Source organism: Anabrus simplex, chromosome 3 (genome assembly GCF_040414725.1).
Source record: "Anabrus simplex isolate iqAnaSimp1 chromosome 3, ASM4041472v1, whole genome shotgun sequence".
Lineage (NCBI taxonomy): Eukaryota > Metazoa > Arthropoda > Insecta > Orthoptera > Tettigoniidae > Anabrus > Anabrus simplex.
Window position 1 is genome coordinate 70,099,729 of NC_090267.1, and position 24,829 is coordinate 70,124,557.

General features: G+C 37.3%; 1 protein-coding gene across 2 annotated transcripts in view; it reads right to left on the minus strand.

Moving 5' to 3' along the window:
• Positions 1 to 13,320: 13,320 nt before the first annotated feature.
• The window catches only part of LOC136867019 (1-acyl-sn-glycerol-3-phosphate acyltransferase alpha), a 189,190-nt gene continuing 177,681 nt past the window's right edge, over positions 13,321 to 24,829 (minus strand). For both annotated transcript variants that reach the window (XM_067144114.2, XM_067144113.2), the window contains exons 4-6: positions 22,824 to 23,005; positions 21,410 to 21,578; positions 13,321 to 16,021 (exon numbers count right to left, since the gene is read on the minus strand). In XM_067144114.2, the coding sequence (XP_067000215.2) occupies positions 15,858 to 16,021; positions 21,410 to 21,578; positions 22,824 to 23,005 (515 nt within the window). In that variant the 3' untranslated portion in view covers positions 13,321 to 15,857. The remainder of the gene's footprint in view (positions 16,022 to 21,409; positions 21,579 to 22,823; positions 23,006 to 24,829) is intronic.

A 24,829-nucleotide genomic window follows, 5' to 3' on the forward strand; every position in this document is an offset into this window, starting at 1 on the left:
TTTCTGCAATGTGATACGAGAGAGGAGGAGAATAGAATTTTAGTATTTTATACAGTAGCTGACTTTCAAAGATTATGTAACAGGAGTACTTTTTTTACCGATAGGACCTTTAAAGCAGTTCTGAATATGTTTTAATGAAGACTTACATTCCTCAACAATGGGAACTTGGAAAGAAAAATTTTAAGATGCTTTTAGTGTTTGGGTAGAAAGCATATCACTGAGAGTATTTAACTTATGATTATGTTTAATGTCTCAACTGACAGATAAAAGAGGAGGCTACCTGTTGCAAAAAAAAAAAAAAAAAAAAAAGTGAAATGTAGTTTCCATGAAATAGTGCTTCAGAGTAAGGCAAAATTTGTTCTAAATTTGTGACATCGCACACATACTCTGTTATAAGATGGCGTTGTGTTGACTTGCATGCTCAGTTGGAGGTTAGCTGTCGTCATGAATATATCGTGGTCAGTTGAATAGAATAACAAATTCATTATCTACATAATATTTATCTTTTGTTTCTAATAAGTAAGTCTAAAAAGACCCTCAAAACCATGCAGCCGTTACAATAGTGACAGTCTACTACCAATTTGTATCTGCTGTACACAACACATAGAATCTACAAAAACTGTTATTTTCCTTTATCTTTCATTTATGTTTTTGCTGCCAAAAACCTCAAGAGACATATGTGAAAATTTTAGAGCATTTAAAAACCAAGGCTGAAATATTACACAAAGAAGTAAATCCAGAGAGGGTAGTCATGTTGAGTTGGCTGCTATGAACGCAATCCAGCATATTTTCCCATCTGCTTCAGTTCTTGCTTATGCATTCCATTATATGAATCAGTATGGATATATGCCGTTTCATATAGTAAACTAAAAACTTTGTATGTGGAAATTGAAGAAATAAAAATTTCTGTCACATATTTGTTAGCTTTGTCATTTGTTGGTATGAATTCCAACTTTATCTTCATATTGTGATCTTTCCTACTGATTTCACAGCTGCTGAGATCTCAACTGCGCTAAAAGAAATAAAGTCAGGAAAAGCAGCCGGATTGGATGGAATATACCCAGAATTCCTTATACATTGTGGTCCCCGAACAACCGAATGGCTTGCCAAATTTTACAGCAATATCTTACATGTTGGACAACTACCATCAATACTCAAAAGAACAAAAATAGTGGCAATCCTTAAACCAGGGAGAAGTGGAGACAGTGCAGAAGATTACAGACCCATAGCCCTTTTAAGTATCTGCTACAAACTACTGGAGAGAGTAATATACAATAGAATCTCAGCCAAAATCCTAGAGCACATACCACTTGAACAAGCTGGCTTCAGACCAAGCCGCAGCTGTACCGACCAGGAGTTAGCCCTAACCACCCATATTGAGAGGGGATTTCAAGATCGAAAGAAGACCGTAGCAGTGTTCGTAGATCTGTCATCAGCTTATGACACAGTCTGGCGAAAAGGAATGATCCTCAAATTCCTGAAGTTAATCCCTTGTAAGACGCTTGCCACCCTGCTGAATAATATGTTGGCTAATAGAATGATTGAAGTACACCTACATGGCAACATAAGTAAAACTTACAAACTGAGTGACGGATTACCACAGGGATCGGTACTGGCTCCATTGCTCTTCAACGTATATACAGCAGATCTACCTTCAACTAAAGCTAGGAAGTTTATATACGCTGACGACATCTGCTTGGCAGCTCAGTCTGGTGATTTTGCTGGAGCAGAAACCACACTCACTAAAGATCTCTGCAGAATTGATGATTATTTTAAAACCTGGCGACTGAAACCAAACATAACAAAAACAGAGGTCAGCTGCTTTCATTTGAGCAACAGACAAGCCAATTATGTCCCTCAGGTTCAATACAGAGGTCATATACTGAAGTTCAATCCTCATCCAAAATATCTAGGCGTTACCTTGGATCGATCTTTGACTTACAGCGAACATGCACGCAAAACATCTGCCAAGATCAAAACCCGCAATAACATCCTGCACAAACTCACAGGATCAAGCTGGGGCCCATCTGCATCCACCCTCCGAACTACAGCACTTGCGTTAGTATACCCAGTAGCCGAATACTGCTGCCCAGTATGGCTCAACAGTGCCCATACAAAGAAGATAGACACTCAGTTAAACGATACAATGAGGACTATATCAGGAACCATCCAATCCACACCTTTGGATTGGTTACCAGTTCTTTCAAATATTCCACCTCCTCATCTCCGAAGACAAATGGCACTGAAGAAAGAATGGCTTAAATGCTGTGACAATCCTCTTCTACCAATACATCAAGACTGCCTACGTGAAGATCTCGGGCTGAAATCTAGGAACCCTTCTTGGTTACTAGGAAAGAGGCTAGCCCAAGATGAATTTCATACTAACACTGCCTGGCGTGATGGGTGGGCAGCTTCAAACCCTGACAGGTTAGGTCTAATTTCGGATCCAGTTATGCAACCTCCTGGTTTCAACTTACCCAGAAAAATCTGGTCATCACTTAATCGGATCAGAACTCAACATGGCAGATGCAATTACTGGAAACACAAGTGGAAGATTACCAGCGATCCTTATTGCGACTGCTCTGACGTGCCTCGGACAGTTCAACATATCGTCACAGAGTGCCCACTCTGAAGATTCAGTGGGACAATAAAGGATATCCACGAGGCCAGTGATGAAGGTGTGAGTTGGCTAACAAAACTGGACATTCAGCTTTAGCAGCAATGCAGATAATGATGAGCTAAAATGTATAAATATAGTTTGTTTATAACGTACTTGTTCTGTGTGTATAGATGAAACTGTTTTTCGTGTAATTGTACATATTTGTTAATAACCAAATTGTAACAATGTATCCTCATGCCATACGAAATATATATATATCCTACTTTTATAAACGCCACTCAAACTTATTCGTCTACTAATGTCATTCCACGCCATCTCTCCGCTGACAGCTCGGAACATACCACTTACATGTTACAAATTTCATATTTGGTCTGTATTGAAATGTACGTCAATTTAAGATACAGTATTACTAAAATTTATTAGGATCAACCTATTCAATACAATAGAATTTACAAAATTAGGACTTATATCCTATTAAATTAAAATTTGAAGGGACATGTTTCACCCTTTAAAAGGGCACCATCAGCCTTTTTACACTCATACTTAAAGAAAAATGAAATTCTTAGATTTAAATAAAGATAAAAGTCAGGATCCTGATTGTCATGGTAAAAAATATAAAATGAGAATATAAGATTAGAGTGAAATTATACAATGTGAGAAATTGTTATGAGTTCTTAAATAATAATTTACAATTAAAACTTCATTTAAAATGTTTGTGAAGAAATTTTTTTTGAAGTTGGTATGATATTACACTAGTAATTTAAAAAATGATTTTATAAATTAGACAAACTAGGCCTTAACCACATAATAACAAGACGGTCTATGGCTAAAGTTGCCGTATCAAAGTTTGAGTGAAATTCGGCTGGAAGCAACTTGATTTACATGTTGAAGAGAAGGTTAATGTAACTTAGTAGCCGCTTGAGATGACATTGAAACTTTCTTGTTGAAAAGTCGTGATATTTAACTGTAATATGGCGCTATGTAGATTATAAAGTTGGATCCAACTAATCCATTAGTTTCGTTATTTACATAGTGGGTTCGCGGTCTACCGTATTATTAGATAAGAACAAATACATTACAAAAACAGAAAACTTTTTTGCAGACAGGACTTTTTCAATAGTTAATAAAGATCGTACCATCAGAATCCAGCGAAATTTAAAAACACTGATAAAGAATTCAACTTTTTTACTCAATGAACACGAGCAACAAAAATTATTCACCATGAATCCTAATATTCCCACGGCCAGAGCTTTACCCAAACTACACAAAAGAAATACACCCATGCGTCCCATAATTAATTGCAAAAAAAGTCCAACTTACAAGACCTCAAAATTCATCCACCATTTCCTTAAAAGACACTACACTTTTAACAACAAATCCCCTCTAAAGAACTCTGTTGATTTTTGCGATTTTTTAAAGAAATTTAACTTATTACCTAAGCACATCATGTGCTCCTATGATATCACGAACATGTATTCTAACGTACCAACAAAACAAACAGTAAACATTATCAAGGACAACCTATCCAAACATAGCAATCTTAGCACCCCTGAAATAGATGAATTCATCAACATTCTAAACTTCATACTAAAGAACAACTATTTCACTTTCAATGGCAAAATTTACCACCAAGACAGCCTGGCAATGGGAGATCCCTTATCAGGCATCTTGGCAGATATATACATGGACTCGATAGAACACCATAAAATAACTTCTAAAATAAAAGGACTCAGTCTGTGGCTCAGATACGTAGATGACACATTTGCAATAATCGACAGTAATCTCAACAATAGCAACGATATTTTAGATTTTTTTAAACACCCTTGATCAAAATATCAAGTTCACCAAGGAGGACGAGGTCAACAGATCCATTAACTTTTTAGACTTAACAATAACACGCGACAAGAACACATTTGATTTCCAAATTTACAGAAAACCCACCCACACTCCAATAACAATAAAAAATTCATCTATACACCCCAACTCCCATAAACAAGCTACTTTTTACAGTTTAATTTACAGAGCTTTAAACATCCCTTATCACCAAAGAGTCTAAAAACAGAAATTCATTATATTAAAAGCTTAGCAAAATTCAACGGTTTTAAAATAGAAATAATCAACCAAATAATTAATAAAATCAAATATAAACTAGCAACAAACCTCGTCCCTGACAAACCTAAAAAATCTAAATTTGCCACTTTTACATACAATAATCCAGGCATCTACCAAGCAACAAACCCTCTAAAAAAACAAAACATTAACATTGCCTTCAAGACGACAAACACCAACCGCAGCTTGTTTTTAATCACAATACACTTAACATAAAGAATAGTATTAACTCAGGCATATACAGGCTCAAATGCATGCAATATGAAAAATCATACATTGGGCAAACAGGCCGGAGCTTCCTTACTAGATACCAGGAGCGCTATAATGCCAATAGACATAATAAATTTTCAGCCATGAGCTCTCATATGAAAGATACAGGTCATCATTTCACAACTATCAAACAGGACCTAACAATCATTAAAGTAGTAGGAAAAGGAAAATTAATGAACGAATTAGAAAACATTTACATATATCTGGATCAACATTACAACAAAGACCTAAATCTTAATGATCCCGTCGAAATAAAAAAATCCCTTATACGAGACTTTACCCAATTTATTACAATCTTTAAATCCAAATTTAAATAAAATCCTTAAAAATCTTAAACTAACTTCCAATAAAGATCCCAACTTCCCCTTAAAGGTAACTCACTCCGTCCCCGCCCCTGCTAATCTTCCACAGCCAATAGCCCGTAAGCTAAACCCTCCGTCCACCTCCTCTTCTCCATCACACCTCTCTTCCTCAATTCCACGTCTTCAACAGCTAATAGCGCACAAGCTCAACGCCCCGCCCATTTCCTTCCCTCCATTACACCCCCCTCCCTCAGTTCCACACAGATACAACACACGACATTCAAATCTTACTCGTTCCAAGACCATACAGACAACCAGTTCATACTGCAAAAATCGAGAATGTAAGTAATTGAATATACATCATTTCGCCTAATTAACCATGTTTTCCTCTAAACTTCATATCTTTCATTCTCTTTTCATTACAGATTCTTCGCCATATATTCTTCAATAGTTAGTCTATATTCAAAACTACAGCCAACAACAAGTAAGAATGTTCCCATTTAACTATCAGTATACAAGTTAACAAAGATCTATACGGCAACATTCAATTATGAACTCTTTATAACTCCTTCAACAAGATTACGGAGACTGCGAACCCACTACGTAAATAACGAGACTAATGGATTAGTTGGATCCAACTTTATAATCTACATAGCACCATACTACAGTTAAATATCATGACTTTTCAACAAGAAAGTTTCAATGTCATCTCAAGCGGCTACTAAGTTACATTAACCTTCTCTTCAACATGTAAATGAAGTTGCTTCCAGCCGAATTTCACTCAAACTTTGATACGGCAACTTTAGCCATAGACCTTCTTGTTATTATGTGGTTAAGGCCTAGTTTGTCTAATTTATAAAATCATTTTTTAAATTACTAGTGTAATATCGTACCCACTTCAAAAAAAATTTCTTCACAAACATTTTAAATGAAGTTTTAATTGTAAATTATTATTTAAGAACTCATAACAATTTCTCACATTGTATAATTTCACTCTAATCTTATATTCTCATTTTATATTTTTTACCATGACAATCCGGATCCTGATTTTTATCTTTAAGTATAAGTGTAAAAAGGCTGATGATGCCCTTTTAAAAGGCGAAACATGTCCCTTCAAATTTTAATTTAATAGGATATAAGTCCTAATTTTGTAAATTCTATTGTATTGAATAGGTTGATCCTAATAAATTTTAGTAATATCTTAAATTGACATACCACTTAGTCGAGCAGCTCATCTTCTTTCTCTCAATTCTTCCCAGCCCAAACTTTGCAACATTTTTGTAATGCACTCTTTTGTCAGAAATCACCCAGAACAAATCGAGCTGCTTTTCTTTGGATTTTTTTCCAGTTCCTGAATCAGGTAATCCTGGTGAGGGTCCCATACAATGGAACCATACTCTAGTTGGGGTCTTACCAGAGACTAATATGCCCTCTTCTTTACATCCTTACTATAACCCCTAAACACCCTCATAACAATGTGCAGAGATCTATACCCTTTATTTACAATCCCATTTATATGATTACCCCAATGAAGATCTTTCCTTATATTAACCCCCAGATACTTACAATGATCCCCAAAAGGAACTTTCACCCCATCAACGCAGTAATTAAAACTGACAGGACTTTTCTTATTTGTGGAACTCACAACCTGACTTTTAACCCCGTTTATCAACATACCATTGCCTGCTGTCCATCTCACAACATTTTCGAGTTCATGTTGCAGTTGCTCACAGTCTTGTAACTTATTTATTACTCTATAGAGAATAACATCATCCGCAAAAAGCCTTACCTCTGATTCCACTCCTTTACTCATATCATTTATATATATAAGAAAACATAAAGGTCCGATAATACTGCCTTGAGGAATTCCCCTCTTAATTATTACAGGGTCAGATAAAGCTTCACCTACTCTAATTCTCTGAGATCTATTTTCTAGAAATATAGCAACCCATTCAGTCACTCTTTTGTCTAGTCCAATTACACTCAATTTTGCCAGTAGTCTCCCATGATCCACCCTATCAAATGCTGTAGACAGGTCAATCGCGATACAGTCCATTTGACCTCCTGAATCCAAGATATCTGCTATATCTTGCTGGAATCCTACAAGATGAGCTTCAGTGGAATAACCTTTCCTAAAACCAAACTGCCTTCTATTGAACCAGTTATTAATTTCACAAACATGTCTAATATAATCAGAAAGAATGCCTTCCCAAAGCTTACATACAATGCATGTCAAACTGACTGGCCTGTAATTTTCAGCTTTATGTCTATCACCCTTTCCTTTATACACAGGGGCTACTATAGCAACTCTCAATTCATCTGGTATAGCTCCTCCGACCAAACAATAATCAAATAAGTACTTCAGATATGGTACTATATCCCAACCCATTGTCTTTAGTAAATCCCCAGAAATCTTATCAATTCCAGCTGCTTTTCTAGTTTTCAACTTTTGTATCTTATTGTAAATGTCATTGTTATTATATGTAAATTTTAATACTTCTTTAGCCTTAGTCTTCTCCTCTATCTGGACATTATCCTTGTAACCAACAATCTTTACATACTGCTGATTGAATACTTCTGCCTTTTGAAATTCTTCACATACAGGTACACACTCCCCTTGTTCATTAATTATTCCTGGAATGTCCTTCTTGGAACCTGTTTCTGCCTTAAAATACCTATACATACCCTTCCATTTTTCACTAAAATTTGTATGACTGCCAATTATGCTTGCCATCATGTTATCCTTAGCTGCCTTCTTTGCTAGATTCAATTTTCTAGTAAGTTCCTTCAATTTCTCCTTACTTTCACAGGCATTTCTAATTCTATTTCCTTCCAGTCTGCACCTCCTTCATAATCTCTTTATTTCTCTATTATAAGAAGGTGGGTCTTTACCATTCCTTACCTCTCTTAAAGGTACAAACCTGTTTTCGCATTCCTCAACAATTTCTTTAAACCCATCCCAGAATCTGTTTACATTTTTATTTACCGTTTTCCACCGATCATAGTTACTTTTTAGAGGTACTGCCTAATAGTCCTGCTTTTAAGACCTTCCTTTCTATCACATTTATTTTTAACTACGACAAAAACAGCTTCATGATCACTAATACCATCTATTACTTCAGTTTTTCTATAGTGCTCATCTGGTTTTATCAGCACCACATCCAGGATATTTTTCCCTCTGGTTGTTTCCGTCACTTTCTGAATCAACTGTCCTTCCCATATTAACTTTTGCCATTTGTTTTTCATGCTTCCTGTCGTTCGCATTTCCTTCCCAATTGACATCTGGTAAATTCAGATCTCCCGCTACAATCACATTTCTTTCCTTGTCATTTCCTACATAGCTGATTATCTTATCAAATAATTCTGAATCTGTGTCAGTGCTACCCTTTCCCGGTGTGTACACTCCAAATATATCAAGTTGCCTATTATCTTTAGAAATGAGCCTTACACCTAGAATTTCATGTGTCTCATCTTTAACTTTTTCGTAGCTTACAAATTCTTCTTTCACCAGAATGAATACTCCCTTTCCCATCATTCCTATCCTATCTCTACGATACACACTCCAGTTCTGTGAGAAAATTTCTGCATCCATTATATCATTTCTCAGCCATGATTCAACTCCTATTACAATATCTGGTAAATATCATCTATAAATATAAAATATAAATATAAAATAAGAGTTTTGTCTGTACTTTGCTCAGAATTTGAAAAGAATGGTATTTCTGTATCGATCATGTCCACAGTAACAAGAAAATTCAGTTTTTACTTTTCCGTAATTTCTGTCTGTCTGTCTGTCTGTCTGTCTGTCTGTCTGTCTGTCTGTCTGTCTGTCTGTCTGTCTGTCTGTATGTATGTATGTATGTACACGCATCATGAGGAAACGGCTGAAGAGAATTTAATAAAAATCGGTATGTAAAGTCATGGGGTGAGCCGCTACAATCTAGGCTATAAAACATTTTATTCATGCTGAGTGAAATGGTAGTTTAGGGGAAGGCCTAAAATTCAATTCTCAAATATTTATATTATTAGTGGTCATATCGATAAATACTACATAACTAATGTTATATAGAATTAAATTTCTGATCATTTACGTCTTATGCATTTTTACCGTACCGGCTATGATAACACAGATATTCATGAATTTGGATTTTTGTTGCTAAGTCCATATCAACGCCGAACCCCGACAAAATGGGTAAACATAATTTAATGAAAATTGATATATAGAGGCGGGGAATAAGAAACTAGAGTTTAAGCTGTAAACACTGTTATTCACCCTGGGTGAAATGGTAGTTTAGGGGACGGCACCTAACATTTAATTTTTAAATACCTGTGTTCTTCGTCCTATGGAAAAGTACTACATATCAAAAGTTATAGAGAATACAATTTCCGATCATTTATGTTTTATCCAGTTTCACCGTACCGACTATGATAAGAGTGGTATTTCAGAACCGGAAAGCAATTAAGAATGTGAAGGCCTACAATATCGAAAGCGCGTAACATTGATCAACAATAACGTTACACTGGCCGTTGTTTGTTGTAATGTTCTTTGCCTCTTATGCTGACATTCAACTCCAATAGATGGGATTACTGCTGCATACCGAGTATAACAGCCTAACTGAATATTGGCGGGAAATAGGTGAGGAGTTAGATAACTTTCTTCTTTAGTATGCTATTCCTCTGGTTCATACATTTTCTGATACTGCTGGTACGTAACACACTGGTTTATCATAGTATACCTGCTATTCGATACCTACTCTGACGCGCTGTTTTAAATGAGCAGTGTGCGCACTTAAGTCAGAGGCTCAGTTAGTAGGAGTAGTAATATGAACTGGTCTAGAATTACAATTTAGGCCTATTCCATTATTCTATTTAGTACCACAGTTAACTAAATAACTCAAAATTCAACCCTGAAATGAGCCGTTTCTTAAGAAAAGCTTCTTCCTCTTCACTTTTTATTAAATCTACATTAATTTTATTCCAAATTAGCAGCGAAGATGTGGTTTCTTCTCTGGCTTGGAGGAAAAATTGCCTCCACGTCAGATAGTTCTTTCCTCCGCCAGTGTAGTGAACTGAGATTTTCCGACTAATCGGGTACTCCCAGCAAACAGATAAGTAAACGGGCATAGTTTTTGCCCTGGGACTATCCACTATTCGAATCCCCCCCGCCGAGGAAAAGACGAAGATTGTTCACGGATCACAGATGTCTGCGTTTTGGTCATTCTAGCTCTGTAGCTTTGGACTGTTAGTTCGGCACCATAGTACTGTTCGTTAAAAGTGAAAAAATATGTGGTTTTTCATTTGATCGAGTATTTCATATGAAAGCATTGCTTTGAATCGCGCCATTCCTACTGACGTCATTGTAATGACCCATGTTCATTTCAGTTGGGAAAACCACTAAGAGAGTCTTTCTGAGAATCTATAAAGGCAGGCGGAGAGTGAGTGTCTGCCATTATAATGAAAACTCCCCAACCTGATTGTGACTGACGGTAGGCAAGTTGGCCTACCATTACAATGAAAATTCCCCAACCCAGTCTTCATATGAGAAAAGACGTTGGTGACTTGCCCGTCATTTTATTCAACATTTTATGCAACTTAATACAATCTTGCTCGCAACGTTTACACTACCTAACCTAGAATACTGTATAAAATTTAGAATTCCATAGCGAAGCACAGGTACATCAGCTAGTATATCTATAAAATTACTCAATTCTATTCCTTTCTATATAATTCTTCTACATTTCAACACTAACAATTTTATGTCATCCCTACTTGATTTCCAGTTCCCTGTTCCCTTATCACCGTTCCCTAGGCCACCCCGTTTCCCTGAATGTACGAGTAAGTTGTCAATCTTGTTTCATATATAGAAGTCACATATTATGTACAAGGCTGTCCTGCAAGAGGCAGGAGGCTTGCTGTCCTATCACACTTTGCCCCACAAGCGTGGAATGTTCACAAACATGTTTTGAGTGTTTGTTTTTTTTTTTTTTTTTTGTACATTTTGCCTTATGTTGCACTGACACAGATAGTTCTTACGGCAGAGGAAGAGTTTCAGGAAGTGTGACATGTCAAAACAAAGAGCAAGCTTGTCAGTTTGTGTGACGTCAGGCGAGAGGCAAGTAATGTAATGTTGCGTAGACAAACGATGCTGAGTACAGAACTGGAGGTCAGTCAGCTGAAGCGCTCTCAATAACAATAATGTGTTTGTTCCTGATATTAGTCTCGCTGAAGAATATATGCAAATTCTACTATGTTTCAGCTCTCTGCAAACCTGTGTCAACAATGTTCTTAAAAGGTACCAAATGGAACTGTTAACTTTACAGTGTGATGATTTGTTGAAGGGCAAAAATAAACACAAGGAGGACTTGGCTAATTTTTACAAGAATGTTCCCCAAACCACATTTCTGAGGTTGTATGCCCTTGCTGCACAGATATTATGTATGTTCAGTTCAACATATGTGTGTGAACATATAAAACTTAACAAAGTTATAAAACTTGCTAAGCCCAAATCCTGAAGTGCCTTCTCAGATCACAATCTGTCGGGCTGAGTAGCTCGGATAGTAGAGCGCTAAACGTCTGGAACCTCTTGTATAAATGCTGTTAAAGAGTTATAATGTAAAACAAATTCAGTACTACAATAGTAGTACATACATTGTATAACTTGCCGTTGTTTAGAATTATAAGGCTGAGGATGACCCCTGGTTGAGTTGAAAATTTTCCGTTAAATTGTGAAATGATCTAAAATCTCTTTTTCATTTTACTTATAGTGTATACTACAAATGTGTTGAAGAGGTAGAAACCTTTAGCTTTTGTTTTACATTATATTGCTCTTCAATACGGAATAATATGAAATTTATTACCTATGTTAAAGAGTTGTCAAATGGATTAGAAAGGATCAGTGGATTAGTGTGTGCTGAGTGTGGGGGGAAGTCTTTGAATATGATAGAGCAGGAAGGTAAACTGAGAGGGAACAGCAAAACAAGGTATATGAGTAGAGATGAAAATGAAACCCTATAACCTGTTTTCCAGTCTTTGACAGGGTCAGGTAAGTAATGAATGAACCATATATATATATAGGCTATTATTACAATGGGGTTGCCACTCCCAAGCTGATTTATTAATGACTGATAAATGCTATGAAATGATAATGGAGTGTGTTGCTGGAATGAAAGATGACAGGGTAAACTGGAGTACCCGGAGAAAATCCTATCCCGCCTCTGTTCTGTCCAGCACAAATCTCACATGGAGTGACCGGAATTTGAACCGCGGCATCAAGCGGTGAGAGGCCGATGTGCTGCTGTCTGAGCCATGGAGGCTCATGAGTAGAAATATGCATTTACAATTTCGTGGTGGAAACTCAAGTCAGTTGTCTATCACTTAACATGCAGCTGTGACACATTCATTGTCTTTAATACCTGCTGTGTAGAATGATTTCTATTATTTTTAGTGACAACAAAGAAGGATGTGGACAATAGGTATGAAGTCATCCACCTTTCAATACACTATAAGTAAAATGAGATTTTAGATCATTTCACTATTTAAGCGACTGCTTTCAACCCAACCAGGAGCCACCTCAGCCTTATAATTCTAAACATCGGCAAGTTATAGAATGTATGTTCAATAATTAAAATACCTTACAGTATATATTATGTTTTATGTCTTGTGATAATGTATACTTGCCGATGTTTAGAATTATAAGGCTGGGGTGACTCCTGGTTGGGTTGAAAATTGTCCCTTAAATAGTGAAATGATCTAAAATCTCTTTGTCATTTTACTTATAGTGTATTGAAAGGTGGATAACCTCATAGCTAATCTCCTGATTACATGTCAATATGGATAAAGCATGAAGTTCTTAACTTATGATAAAGGAGGACATTACGCTACTTAAGTGGTTAATATTGGACAGGAGGCTGTTGTTGAAATAAGAAAGCACTAGAAAGAGAAGTTGAATAATCGCACATTAACCGTTATGGGATGATAGCAATAAAAATGATAATAAGGAAATAAAGAAATGATTACAAAATAAACTAACAACCTTTTTATTTAAATAGGATTTTCAACACTGTCATTAAATAACCTCATTTGTGTACTTTTTTTTTAACAAAATTAAAAACATGTTAATGAAATCCTTTGGTTCAAGAATTGGTTAGATGAACAAGATGTCACTCCTTTTATGCTATGATAGATACCTGATTAACTTTGGTGATTATGTCAAAAAATACAGGAGCAATGCTGAAATAAAGTAATGTTCTTTATCTTGACTGGTCTTTGTTTGTTCACCTATAAAGCATTAGGGAACCTTACCTCTCTTGATTATCCTCATAATTTGTGAGAGCATTGGATTAAAATGTCTAGGTTTTGAATGTTATGTAACAATAAAATTACAAAACAACTAATTAAAGCTTTTGTTTATATATAAAGATAAAACTTCAATTATGATGTCCATTACATACCGATCATAATGATTACAAGAAATTATACCAACTTTACGACTGTGTTTAAGCGTAATGAGTGCTTTCAACCTCTTTTTGAACAGTTGTCCTCAGCAACTGAGATATGAACACTCAATGTTTTGCATCTTTAAGTAATCAAAAGGATTTGAAAGCACTTCAGTGGAGTACATTTGCTGTTATAAGACAGTAGTATGGTAAAATAAATTCATTTTCAAACATTGGTAGAGTGGATAATTAGCCAAATTAAAATATTGTTTTACATTCTGATAACATTTTCACAGTAAAGCTAAAAGACAAGAAATATTGTTTTTTCAGAAGTGTGAAGAAAGTGTTCAAATAACATTCATCATAGCATGCTAGTAAAAATTAGTCTTTGGATATCTTGAGGCTGCAATTAGCTTTAAACAGTTAACTGATGATCCAGTATTATGAGCTACATGTAACACATTATGATGTCACGTGCTAGTTTTACATGTATAATCACTTTTAAAAATGAGTGCATAGTATTGTATGTTCCTTGCATTTAATAGTTTATCAGACTTAATTCTGATTATCGCCATAATATAATTCTTTTCCCATGTAGATACAAATACTGTGGATGCTCACAACAAATGCTGCACCTATAAGTTGTTTCTGAGAAAAGTACCTGTGAGGAACTGATTCAATATCATGAGCTCATCTTTATTTTTGAGTGACTGTACTTATCATGCATAATGGACTTTCTGTTGTAAACATTTCTTGGTTATATAGGATGTCCGAGGAGGAACTGTCAGTACAGATAGAAGTGATATTCCAAGTGTTTGCATATACAGCATGGTCAGAAACAATGTTACCCAGGTATACGAGGATTAGAGAGAGTGGTCATACTGAAAAATTTTGGAAAAAGTAATTCGTTATCTCATTCTGTAGTCATTTTATCAGCTGCTGAACTTAGCCAGTCATGTCGCTTCACAGCCGAATTCAAATGGGGCTTGTGAGGTGATGTTGCTAAATCTGAACATAGCTTAAGACTAGCTTGAGAACACCAATCGAAGAAAAAAATTCACCCGGGGAGGGATTAAAACACAGACCTCTGAGATGGTAAGATCGTGCCATAGCAAGTATGCTTCGATGACACCGGCTGAAACTCACGGTGTGTTTGTGTTTGATGCTCATTCCACGGCATGGCTCTTAAGCCAGTCTGAGATCATGTTTAGATTTAGCAACACCGCCTTGCAGAGCTCATTTGAATTTGCCTGTGAAGTGATCAGATTGGCTAACTTCAGCAGCTGGTAAAACGACAATGGCGTGAGATACCAAATTATGTTTTTCAAATTATTTATCAATATCATCAACCCACTAACACTCATGTACCCGGTTCACGTTGTTTCCGACCACCCTGTAGATGAATTCTAATACAATTATTTTTAAAATAGAAAATTTGAAAATACAATTTCAAAAATACTGATAAGAAAGTGATTCTATACAGCATATTGAATACCTTTCCTGTTCAAGTGACAAAATCTTTACAATTATTTATAATAGACTACGTTTTCAGGAAAGCCACTGCCAACACCAGTGCAGTTTGCAAATCCTCGAAATTTGTACAGATGAGCAGCATGCCATTTTCTTTGGTTACCTCAACAACAAAAATATAGGTTATGTATTAGCCTATCTCTTTATTATTAGACATTATGAAACATACATTCAAATACTCAAGTACTCCATCTTGAATGGGCTTGGAATGTGATACTGGGTGTATGACACTTCTCAACACCATCACTTCCAACAGTTGACCTTTCCTACAGAGACACATATGCATATCCTTGAGAATTATCATCTAAGAACATATGAGTTTCCTGATAAGAAAACTACAAACTTTCATTACGAAACAAACAAAACGAATGATACACTTACGAAGGAGCCAAGGATAATAAGAATTATTATTCGTACCTTGACTACAAGAAGGATCTGTCAATATGACAGACTGAACATATTTCTCAAGCCACTACTAAATGTAAAGTTTCAAGTGGAATCAAAATATTTCTCCTTACGATGACTTTATTAACACTTATATACTGTCTCCTAAAGGCACACATTTCAGTCTAATCAATACTCTCCAACATGCTACCGTCCTGGGTAGTCTGGAGGAATTGACGACATCACTTCCTTGTACAGGGCACTGTGAGCCTCCAGCATAACTGAACGTGTCCTCTCCATGAGCGAGTCTATATCTGCTGAAGTAAGGCCTTCTGTAGGGATGGGTGGCAGGGCCTTTATTATTACTTTTCCTGTAATGAGAGAAAAGAAAGAAGGCTCGTAATATTGACAAAAGAATTGTGTGTGATATAATAATATAATACAGTTGTTCTTCACAATCAGAGATAACATGGGCAGATGTGCCAATAACAGGTGAGCATCAATAACAATGATACAGGACACATCAGGTGGTCTCATAACAAACACAAAGAGAGTTCCCAAAAAGTTAAGCAGCTGTAGAGGTTTCACTGCTAGAACTGTGTCTATGGGTCATACGTATTGTCGAAAGAGGAGCGCTTAGATGCACCAGGTACGACACTACACCTTGCTGTGTCTTCCACAGGGCCACGGAGGGGAAATGCAGACCAATGGAGTAGGTTATACACAGTGTGTCTTTTTATAAATCATGTCATCATAATTTTAAGAAAGTTAAACAATTATTCGGCCAGTCAATACATTGTAATTTTATTTCAATATTTTACATATACAGAATGCCTCACTGAACTTTATGACTTGAAATAATCCTGAGATGGAACTAGATGCTAAAGAACTGATTTCTCAGAATTGTTATCACATAGGGGGCTCACAAATTGAGAGGATAAACATACTCCAGTAAACTAAGGAAATACCCCTTTCAACATAAAGTTATATTTTTGAGATGGAACAGTTGTATTTTCCTTACCAAATTACAAATTGGTACAAAATTATGGAAAACAATTTGTTTCATGTTACCGTACAATATTCAGTGCTTTCAGAGATATTAATATTGGCAAAGTGGACATGGTCTGTGATGTGTGCATACACAGTGTAGATATGTGTCTTTCAAACAAACAGTACAGTGCTCAAGGTTGTTGGTTTCTCATGCAGTAGTCTGTGTTATCCTGAGCTTGTGCAATATGACTAGTTATTCTAGCCAATATGGTATTACACAATAATCAAAACTGAACATGATCTTGTTGACTGTGAGTATCATAGAAACACCTGTCTAAGGCATTTGATAGGGTGGATCATGGGAGACTACTGGTAAAAATGAGTGCAATTGGACTAGACAAAAGAGTGACTGAATGGGTTGCTATATTTCTAGAAAATAGATCTCAGAGAATTAAGAGTAGATGCAGCTTTATCTGACCCTGTAATAATTAAGAGGGGAATTCCTCAAGGCAGTATTATTGGACCTTTATGTTTTCTTATATATATAAATGATATGAGTAAACAAGTGGAATCAGAGATAAGGCTTTTTGCAGATGATGTTATTCTGTATAGAGTAATAAATAAGTTGTGAGCAACTGCAACGTAACCTCGATAATGTTGTGAGATGGACAGCAGGCAATGGTATGTTGATAAACGGGGTTAAAAGTCAGGCTGTGAGTTTTACAAATAGGAAAAGTCCTCTCAGTTTTAATTACTGCATTGATGGGGTGAAAGTTCCTTTTGGGGATCATTGTAAGTATCTAGGTGTTAATATAAGGAAAGATCTTCATTGGTGTAATCACGTAAATGGGATTGTAAATAAAGGGTACAGATCTCTGCACGTGGTTATAAGGGTGTTTAGGGGTTATAGTAAGGATGTAAAGGAGAGGGCATATAAGTCTCTGGTAAGACCACAACTAGAGTATGGTTCCAATGTAGGGGACCCTCACCAGGATTACATGATTCAAGAACTGGAAAAAATCCAAAGAAAAGCAGCTCGATTTGTTCTGGGTGATTTCCTACAAAAGAGTAGCATTACAAAAATGTTGCAAAGTTTGGGCTGGGAAGAATTAGGAGAAAGAAGACGAGCTGCTGAACTAAGTGGTATGTTAATACCAATATAAATGGTCCGCTATTGGACATAGGGCATTAAGTGGTATGTTCCGAGCTGTCAGCAGAGAGTTGGCATGGAATGATATTAGTAGTCGTAAAAGTTTGAGTGGCGTCTTTAAAAGTAGGAAAGTCACAATATGAAGATAAAGTTGGAATTCAAGAGGACATATTAGGGCAAACATTCATTTATAGGAAGGGGAGTTAGGGATTGGAATAACTTACCAAGGGAGATGTTCAATAAATTTCCAATTTCTTTGAAATCATTTAAGAAAAGGCTAGGAAATCTGCCACCTGGGTGACTGCCCTAAATGCAGATCAGTATTGTTTGATTTATTATATTACTCAGTAGAAAATGGTGACTTGGTACACAGAATGATAAGCTCCTGTAGGTGGGACAATAGAGTAATACCAACTGTAGTCCCTGCCTGTTGTAAGAGGTGACTAAAAGAGGTCCCAGGGGCTCTGAACTTGGGAGCATTGGTTGGTGACCATGGGGCCCTAGCTGAGTCCTGGCATTGCCTCCACTTACTTGTGCCAGGCTCCCCACTTCTGTCTGTCTGATTAATGTTATATACAGAATGGTTGCCTAGTTGTATTTCCTTCTTTTAAAATAATCACCACCTCATCTATTCTATCTGACCTTCTTCGGTCAACTTTTGTTCTTTTCCAGCCCCGATGCAATTAGGTTGCGAGGGATAGGGAGTCTTTCATTTACACACCCTTCATGGACCTTGTCTTTCCTCGGTTGATACCTTCATTTATCAAAGTGTCGGATCTCTTCTTTCTCTTTTCTGTCTGATTTGTGTTATATAGGAGGATGGTTGCCTTGTTGTACTTCCTCTTAAAACAATAATCACCCCCACCACCACGCAGAATGATACCCTGATCAACGTCGTCCTTCGTCTTGTATGGTCACTAACATCTGCAGTAGTCTTCTAGCAACTGGAAGCTGGAATCTATGATGGAATAACACATGACAGTAGAAACTAATGAAGGAAATTAAGGCAATGTTCTGGCTGCTTTAGCGAATAACTCACAGATTCCATGTGGCTCGACAATAAATCTCATTGAAATTTGTCACACTTAACGCCATGATAAATTTCATCCATATCACTTGTCACTGCATCAAGAGCTGAATGGATATGATTTTGACACACACACTGCTTTCTATCATTTTGCACTTCAGTAGTTTCAGGACAATAATGTTTATTATTTATATTTTTGAGTCCGTCTCTGTGGTGTAGTGACTAGTGTGATAAGCTGCCACCCCCAGTGGCCCGGGTTCGATTCCCAGCTCTGCCACGAAATTTGAAAAGTGGTACGAGGGCTGGAATGGGGTCCACTCAGCCTCAGGAGGTTAACTGAGTAGAGGGGGGTTCGATTCCCTCCTCAGCCATCCTGGAAGTGGTTTTCCATGGTTTCCCACTTCTCCTCCAGGCAAATGCCAGGATGGTACCTAACTTAAGGCCACGGCTGCTTCCTTCCCTCTTCCTTGTCTATCCCTTCCAATCTTCCCATACCCCCATAAGGCCCCTGTTCGGCATAGCAGGTGAGGCCGCCTGGGCGAGATACTGGTCATCCTCCCCGGTTGTATCCTCCGACCCAGAGTCTGAAGCTCCAGGACACTGTCCTTGAGGCAGTAGAGGTGGGATCCCTCGCTGAGTCCAAGGGAAAAACCGATCCTGGAGGGTAAACAGATTAGGAACAAAATTTATATTTTTGTAGGGCTTTGATTTTGGCTGATATTCCTCTATATACAGTGAAGAATACTGGGTTTAGTACATTTCTTGTTAAGCATATGAACTTCGATATTTCAGATGAATCTGCACTGAGAAAACATTATCTTCCAATGTGCTATGAGGAAACTTTGCAAAATATCAGAGCCATGTGTGAAAATGAAAAAAATAATATATATATATATATATGAGTATGTATTGAGGAGATCGGATTCAAGTGGCAGAAAAGTGGGAAATATAGTTGTTTGTGTACTTGAAAATGATGAAACTGTTAGCAGACATTTATTTTTGCTGGCATGTAAAGAAATGTCAGCGGCAACTCATGTTACAGTAGCTAGGATGTTCAATGAAAGTATGGATCTATTGTGGTTGTGAAATATGGCTGTGTGTTACTTTTACTTACGGATTCAGCACCTTACATGAACAAAGCTGCTGTTGCCCTTTGTGTGAGTTAATCCAAAAATGATATGTAATTTGTATTGTACATGCTCTATACAGGGGTGTATGAAAATATTTGAATACTGTATCCCAGTGTAGACACATTGGTGTCAAATGGAAAATCTTTGTTAAGTCACTAAAGAGGATTGATCTCTTCAGGAACAAAAACCCAGAACTTCCATTACCAACCAACCCCAAAGTCACTCGATGGGGGACATGGCTTGCCATAGTCATGTGCTATCCAGATAATTTTGGAAGTTTCAGATTGATTGTAGGCCTAAATGAATAAAGAGGATGCTTCATCAATAAAAATTCTTTGAAATCTATGAAAGGATAGCATTCTAAGAAACAAAATGATGTACATTTCTGCTAACTTGAGTTTCTTGTGTGTCTCCATAAAATACCTAGAAACAAAAACACCTATTGATGGAAACTCTTAAAGAACTGGATAAAACTGAAAGAAAAATCAGTTCACTCACAAGGCCAAAAATGGAAATGTTAAAAGAAACATTCAAATTCATTTGTAAAAAAATGCAGGACTTAAAAACAATTTATAAAGTTGCTGCAATTGCTGTGATAAAACACTAAAAATGTGAGCGTTTCTGATATACCACTTTTGAGGTATGCCAGACTGACTGTGTGATATAAAACAACAATGGGACACTCAACAGAAATTGCGTAGGTAGAACTTGGAGACGTCATTCATTGTGCACTGCAATGCCCAAACATTTTCAGCAACTGAGGAGGTGTGATTGGTGAGTACTTGATATTCATTTGCCGCATAGAACACACTCAGTTAAACGATATTTTGAAGAAAATATTTTGATCATTATCATCATCATCATCTGTTTACCCTCCAGGTTCGGCTTTTCCCTCGGACTCAGCGAGGGATCCCACCTCTATCGCCTCAAGGGCAGTGTCCTGGAGCTTCAGACTCTTGGTCGGGGGATACAACTGGGGAGAATGACCAGTACCTCGCCCAGGCGGCCTCACCTGCTATGCTGAACAGGGGCCTTGTGGAGGGATGGGAAGATTGGAAGGGATAGACAAGGAAGAGGGAAGGAAGCAGCCGTGGCCTTAAGTTAGGTACCATCCCGGCATTCGCCTGGAGGAGAAGTGGGAAACCACGGAAAACCACTTCTAGGATAGCTGAGGTGGGAATCGAACCCACCTCTACTCAATTGACCTCCCGAGGCTGAGTGGACCCCGTTCCAGTCGTCGTACCACTTTTCAAATTTTCGTGGCAGAGCCAGGAATCGAACCCGGACCTCCGGGGGTGGCAGCTAATCACGCTAACCACTACACCACAGAGGCGGACTTTGATCATTGTATCTAATATTTTTTCAATATTGATGCATAAAGAGTGTTTTTCTGCAGTGAAAAATTATTTTCCTTATTAACTTACATTACACATTTACTCTAGACATAAATTCAGTTTCATACCTTTGCCAAAGAACTTGGTTTTTCCATTAACCATGTAGTAAGGAGAATATACTACTGGGTAGATTGGAACTTGACATGTGACTGCCACTCTGAAGGCGCCTTTCTTGAATGGCAACATCGTGGTGATGTCTTTGTTTCTTGTTCCTTCAGGATAAAGCCAAAGCTTTACCTATTAAACAAGACGACACACTTAAAGCATGATGATACAAAAGCATATCAAACAACAGAGTTTTATTTACTATAAGATTGTACTGTAAAGTAAGAAACTCAAAATTGCTTCATTATTGAAAGTATATACAATTTTAATCAGAAAACAAAAATTCCATACAGGTACCAAAACAAACAAAAACAAAACAACAAAAAATACCTGACCATATCTGAAGTTTGTTTAAAGTTGGATAGCAGTTAATTTTACAAATTTTAATTCTAATAATGTTCCAATTACATTGTCACTAGAGCTTTCCTAACTATTCAATAACAATTATTGAGGTCTGTCTCTGTGGTGTAGTGGTTAGTGTGATTAGCTGCCATCCCCAGAGGCCCAGGTTTGATACCTAGCTCTGCCACGAAATTTGAAAAGTAGTACGAGGGCTGAAACAGGCGCCACTCAGCCTCGAGAGGTCATCTGAACAGAGAGGGGTTCAATTTCCACCTCAGCCATCCTCAGAGTGGTTTTCCACTTCTCCAGGCAAATGCTGGGATGGTACCTAACTGAAGGTCATGGCCACTTCCATCCCTCTTCCTTGCCTGTCCCAATCTTCCCATCCCACCACAAGGATCCTGTTCAGCATAGCACGTGAGGCCACCTGGATGAGGTAGTGGTCCTCCTCCCCCACTTGTATCCCCACAACCCAAAGTCTCACGCTGCAGGACACTGCCCTTGAGGCGCTAGAGGTGAATTCCTCGCTGAGCCTGAGGGAAAAAAACTAACCCTGGAGGGTAAATGGATTAAGAAAGAAAGAACAATTATTATTTGGTTGAAGCAAAAGTTGGTAGCATCTGTTTGGTGAATGCAGTTGCTAAGAGTTTGTTTGTCATTTAGACTGATTGTGTTGTGCTTATGGACATGCTTTGAATTTTATAAATTTGAAGGAAGTTAGTTAATTTGTGGACTGTTGAAGATGGAGTGTCAAGTGGAAAAAAGGAAGAAACACTTCTGACATATTCTTGTTTGAGTTTAAGAGTGGAGCAAAAGCAGCAGAGGCATCTGTGAGGATGGAGCCCTGCCCGAGATGAATTATTTTAATGTTGAAGATAGCATAAAGACCTAGGCCCCAATCCAGAAGAATCAACCAATGAAAATCCCCATCCTGACTGGGAATTGAACCCAAGACTGCTTGGACCAAAGGCCAGCATGCTAACCATTTAGCCATGATGCCGTACATTCAAATGTTGAGAGGTAGGTATTACTCACCTTATTTGTGATCATGAGTTTTGAAGCATCTGCCAGCTGTTCATTAGCTCTTGCTGGATGAACTCTGTCTATGAATACCACTCCACCTAGCCAGGCTGCCAGACCAAATGGCCAGACATAGAACACTTCCTTCCTGGCCACTGCAGCACATCGGTGCATTACATGCCAGATGTTGAACATACCTGGAACAAAGTGGGAACTCAGTACCTGGAGCAAGTCAAACAATTGAAGTTATTATTTGTATGTTATCGTCACAAGTTAAGTTATGTTTGCACCCCTGAAAGTCACAATCATGCCCATACATTTCAAGTCACAGATGCCATTTCGAGATGATCAGATTTTACTAATGTATTCTTCTGCAAGCTTTAATCCACCATCACTCGCTCGATGAGAACAAGTCTAACTGTTTTACAGAGTTTTGTTATTTAAAAACCATATAGATTTTTCCACCTTTCAATACTGTTATATTTCAGTTTTTACTCTAAAAATTGAACGTCCGCCTCATGGTGTAGTGGTTAGTGTGATTAGCTACCACACCCGGAGGCCCGGGTTTGATTCCTGGCTCTGCCACGAAATTTGAAAAGTGATACGCAGGCTGGAACGGGGTCCACTCAGCCTTGGGAGGTCAACTGAGTAGAGGTGGGTTCGATTCCCACCTCAGCCATCCTGGAAGTGGTTTTCTGTGGTTTCCCACTTCTCCTCCTGGCAAATGTCGGGATGGTACCTAACTTAAGGCCACGGCCGCTTCCTTCCCTCTTCCTTGTCTATCCCTTCCAATCTTCCCACCTCCAACCAAGGCCCCTGTTCAGCATAGCACGTGAGGCCGCCTGGGGGAGGTACTGGTCATTCTCCCCAGTTGTATCCCCCGACCCAATGTCTTACGCTCCACGACACTGCCCTTGAGGCAGTAGAGGTGGGATCCCTTGCTGAGTCCGAGGGAAAAACCAACCCAGGAGAGTAGGCAGATAAAGAAATTGAAGTTCTTTGTTAATAATAAGAAACTATAAAAAGTACATGTTTCAGCTCTTAAGATGAGGAAAATTAAACATTAGGTGATACTAAATAACACATTTTCAGAACTCATCAACAAATGTTCTTGTAAAAATCTACCTGAATCACTTAAAAGACTGATAAAACAAGTATTCTTGTTATTGAAAATAATTGTTTCCAGTCATTTGACTCAGTCAGGAATGGAATAAAAGTTCTGAATAAGAAATTTCTGTAAAACATTTAATACGGAACAATTATGAAGTTCATTACTTGTAACCAGTGTTGGAAAGTAATTGAGTAAGATTAATTGGATTACTTGTAATGATTACATTCTTAGTAATTTTTACATGTAATCAATACTTTTGCAAAAGGTCATTTTTACTTGTAATTTACTTCTTGCTATAAAATTGCAATTGTTACATTCTAGTAATTGATATATATCACAGAGAAGTAGAAACAGGAAAAAATGATGAAGATAACTTTTTCAGTTCTTTTACAGCAGAACCAGTAACTTCACCAATTCTGGATGAGATACTTTCTTACCTCTCTAGTACTTGCAAAGACATCATTCTTGTACCAATGATGTTCTTAAAATTAAACACGGGTATTCCTTCAAGTGCTGCTATAGGATGTCTTTCCAGTAAAGTCAGAGATGTACTTTCTCCCAAAAAGGTAAAGACTTAGCAATGAGAATTCCAAAAAGCAATTATTTTATTTGTAAAGTAAATGTGGCAAATTATTTGAAATGTTACAAGTCATTAACTAAAATAAAAATGATGTGAAAGAATCATTTCCTGTTTACTCTCACTTGGTAATGTCTCTATGCAAAAGAAAGAAAAAGAAAAAAAACCCACACAAAATTAATAATATTTTTCCATGCAAACTATGGTATTCTTCCAGCACCATGTGCAAAAAGAAAGTCAGTGGTTTCCTTAAAAGTAATGTTCTGTAAAGTAATGGTAATTTTACTGATTACTTGTTGATGAAGTAATTTGAAATTGAGTCAAATGAAATCA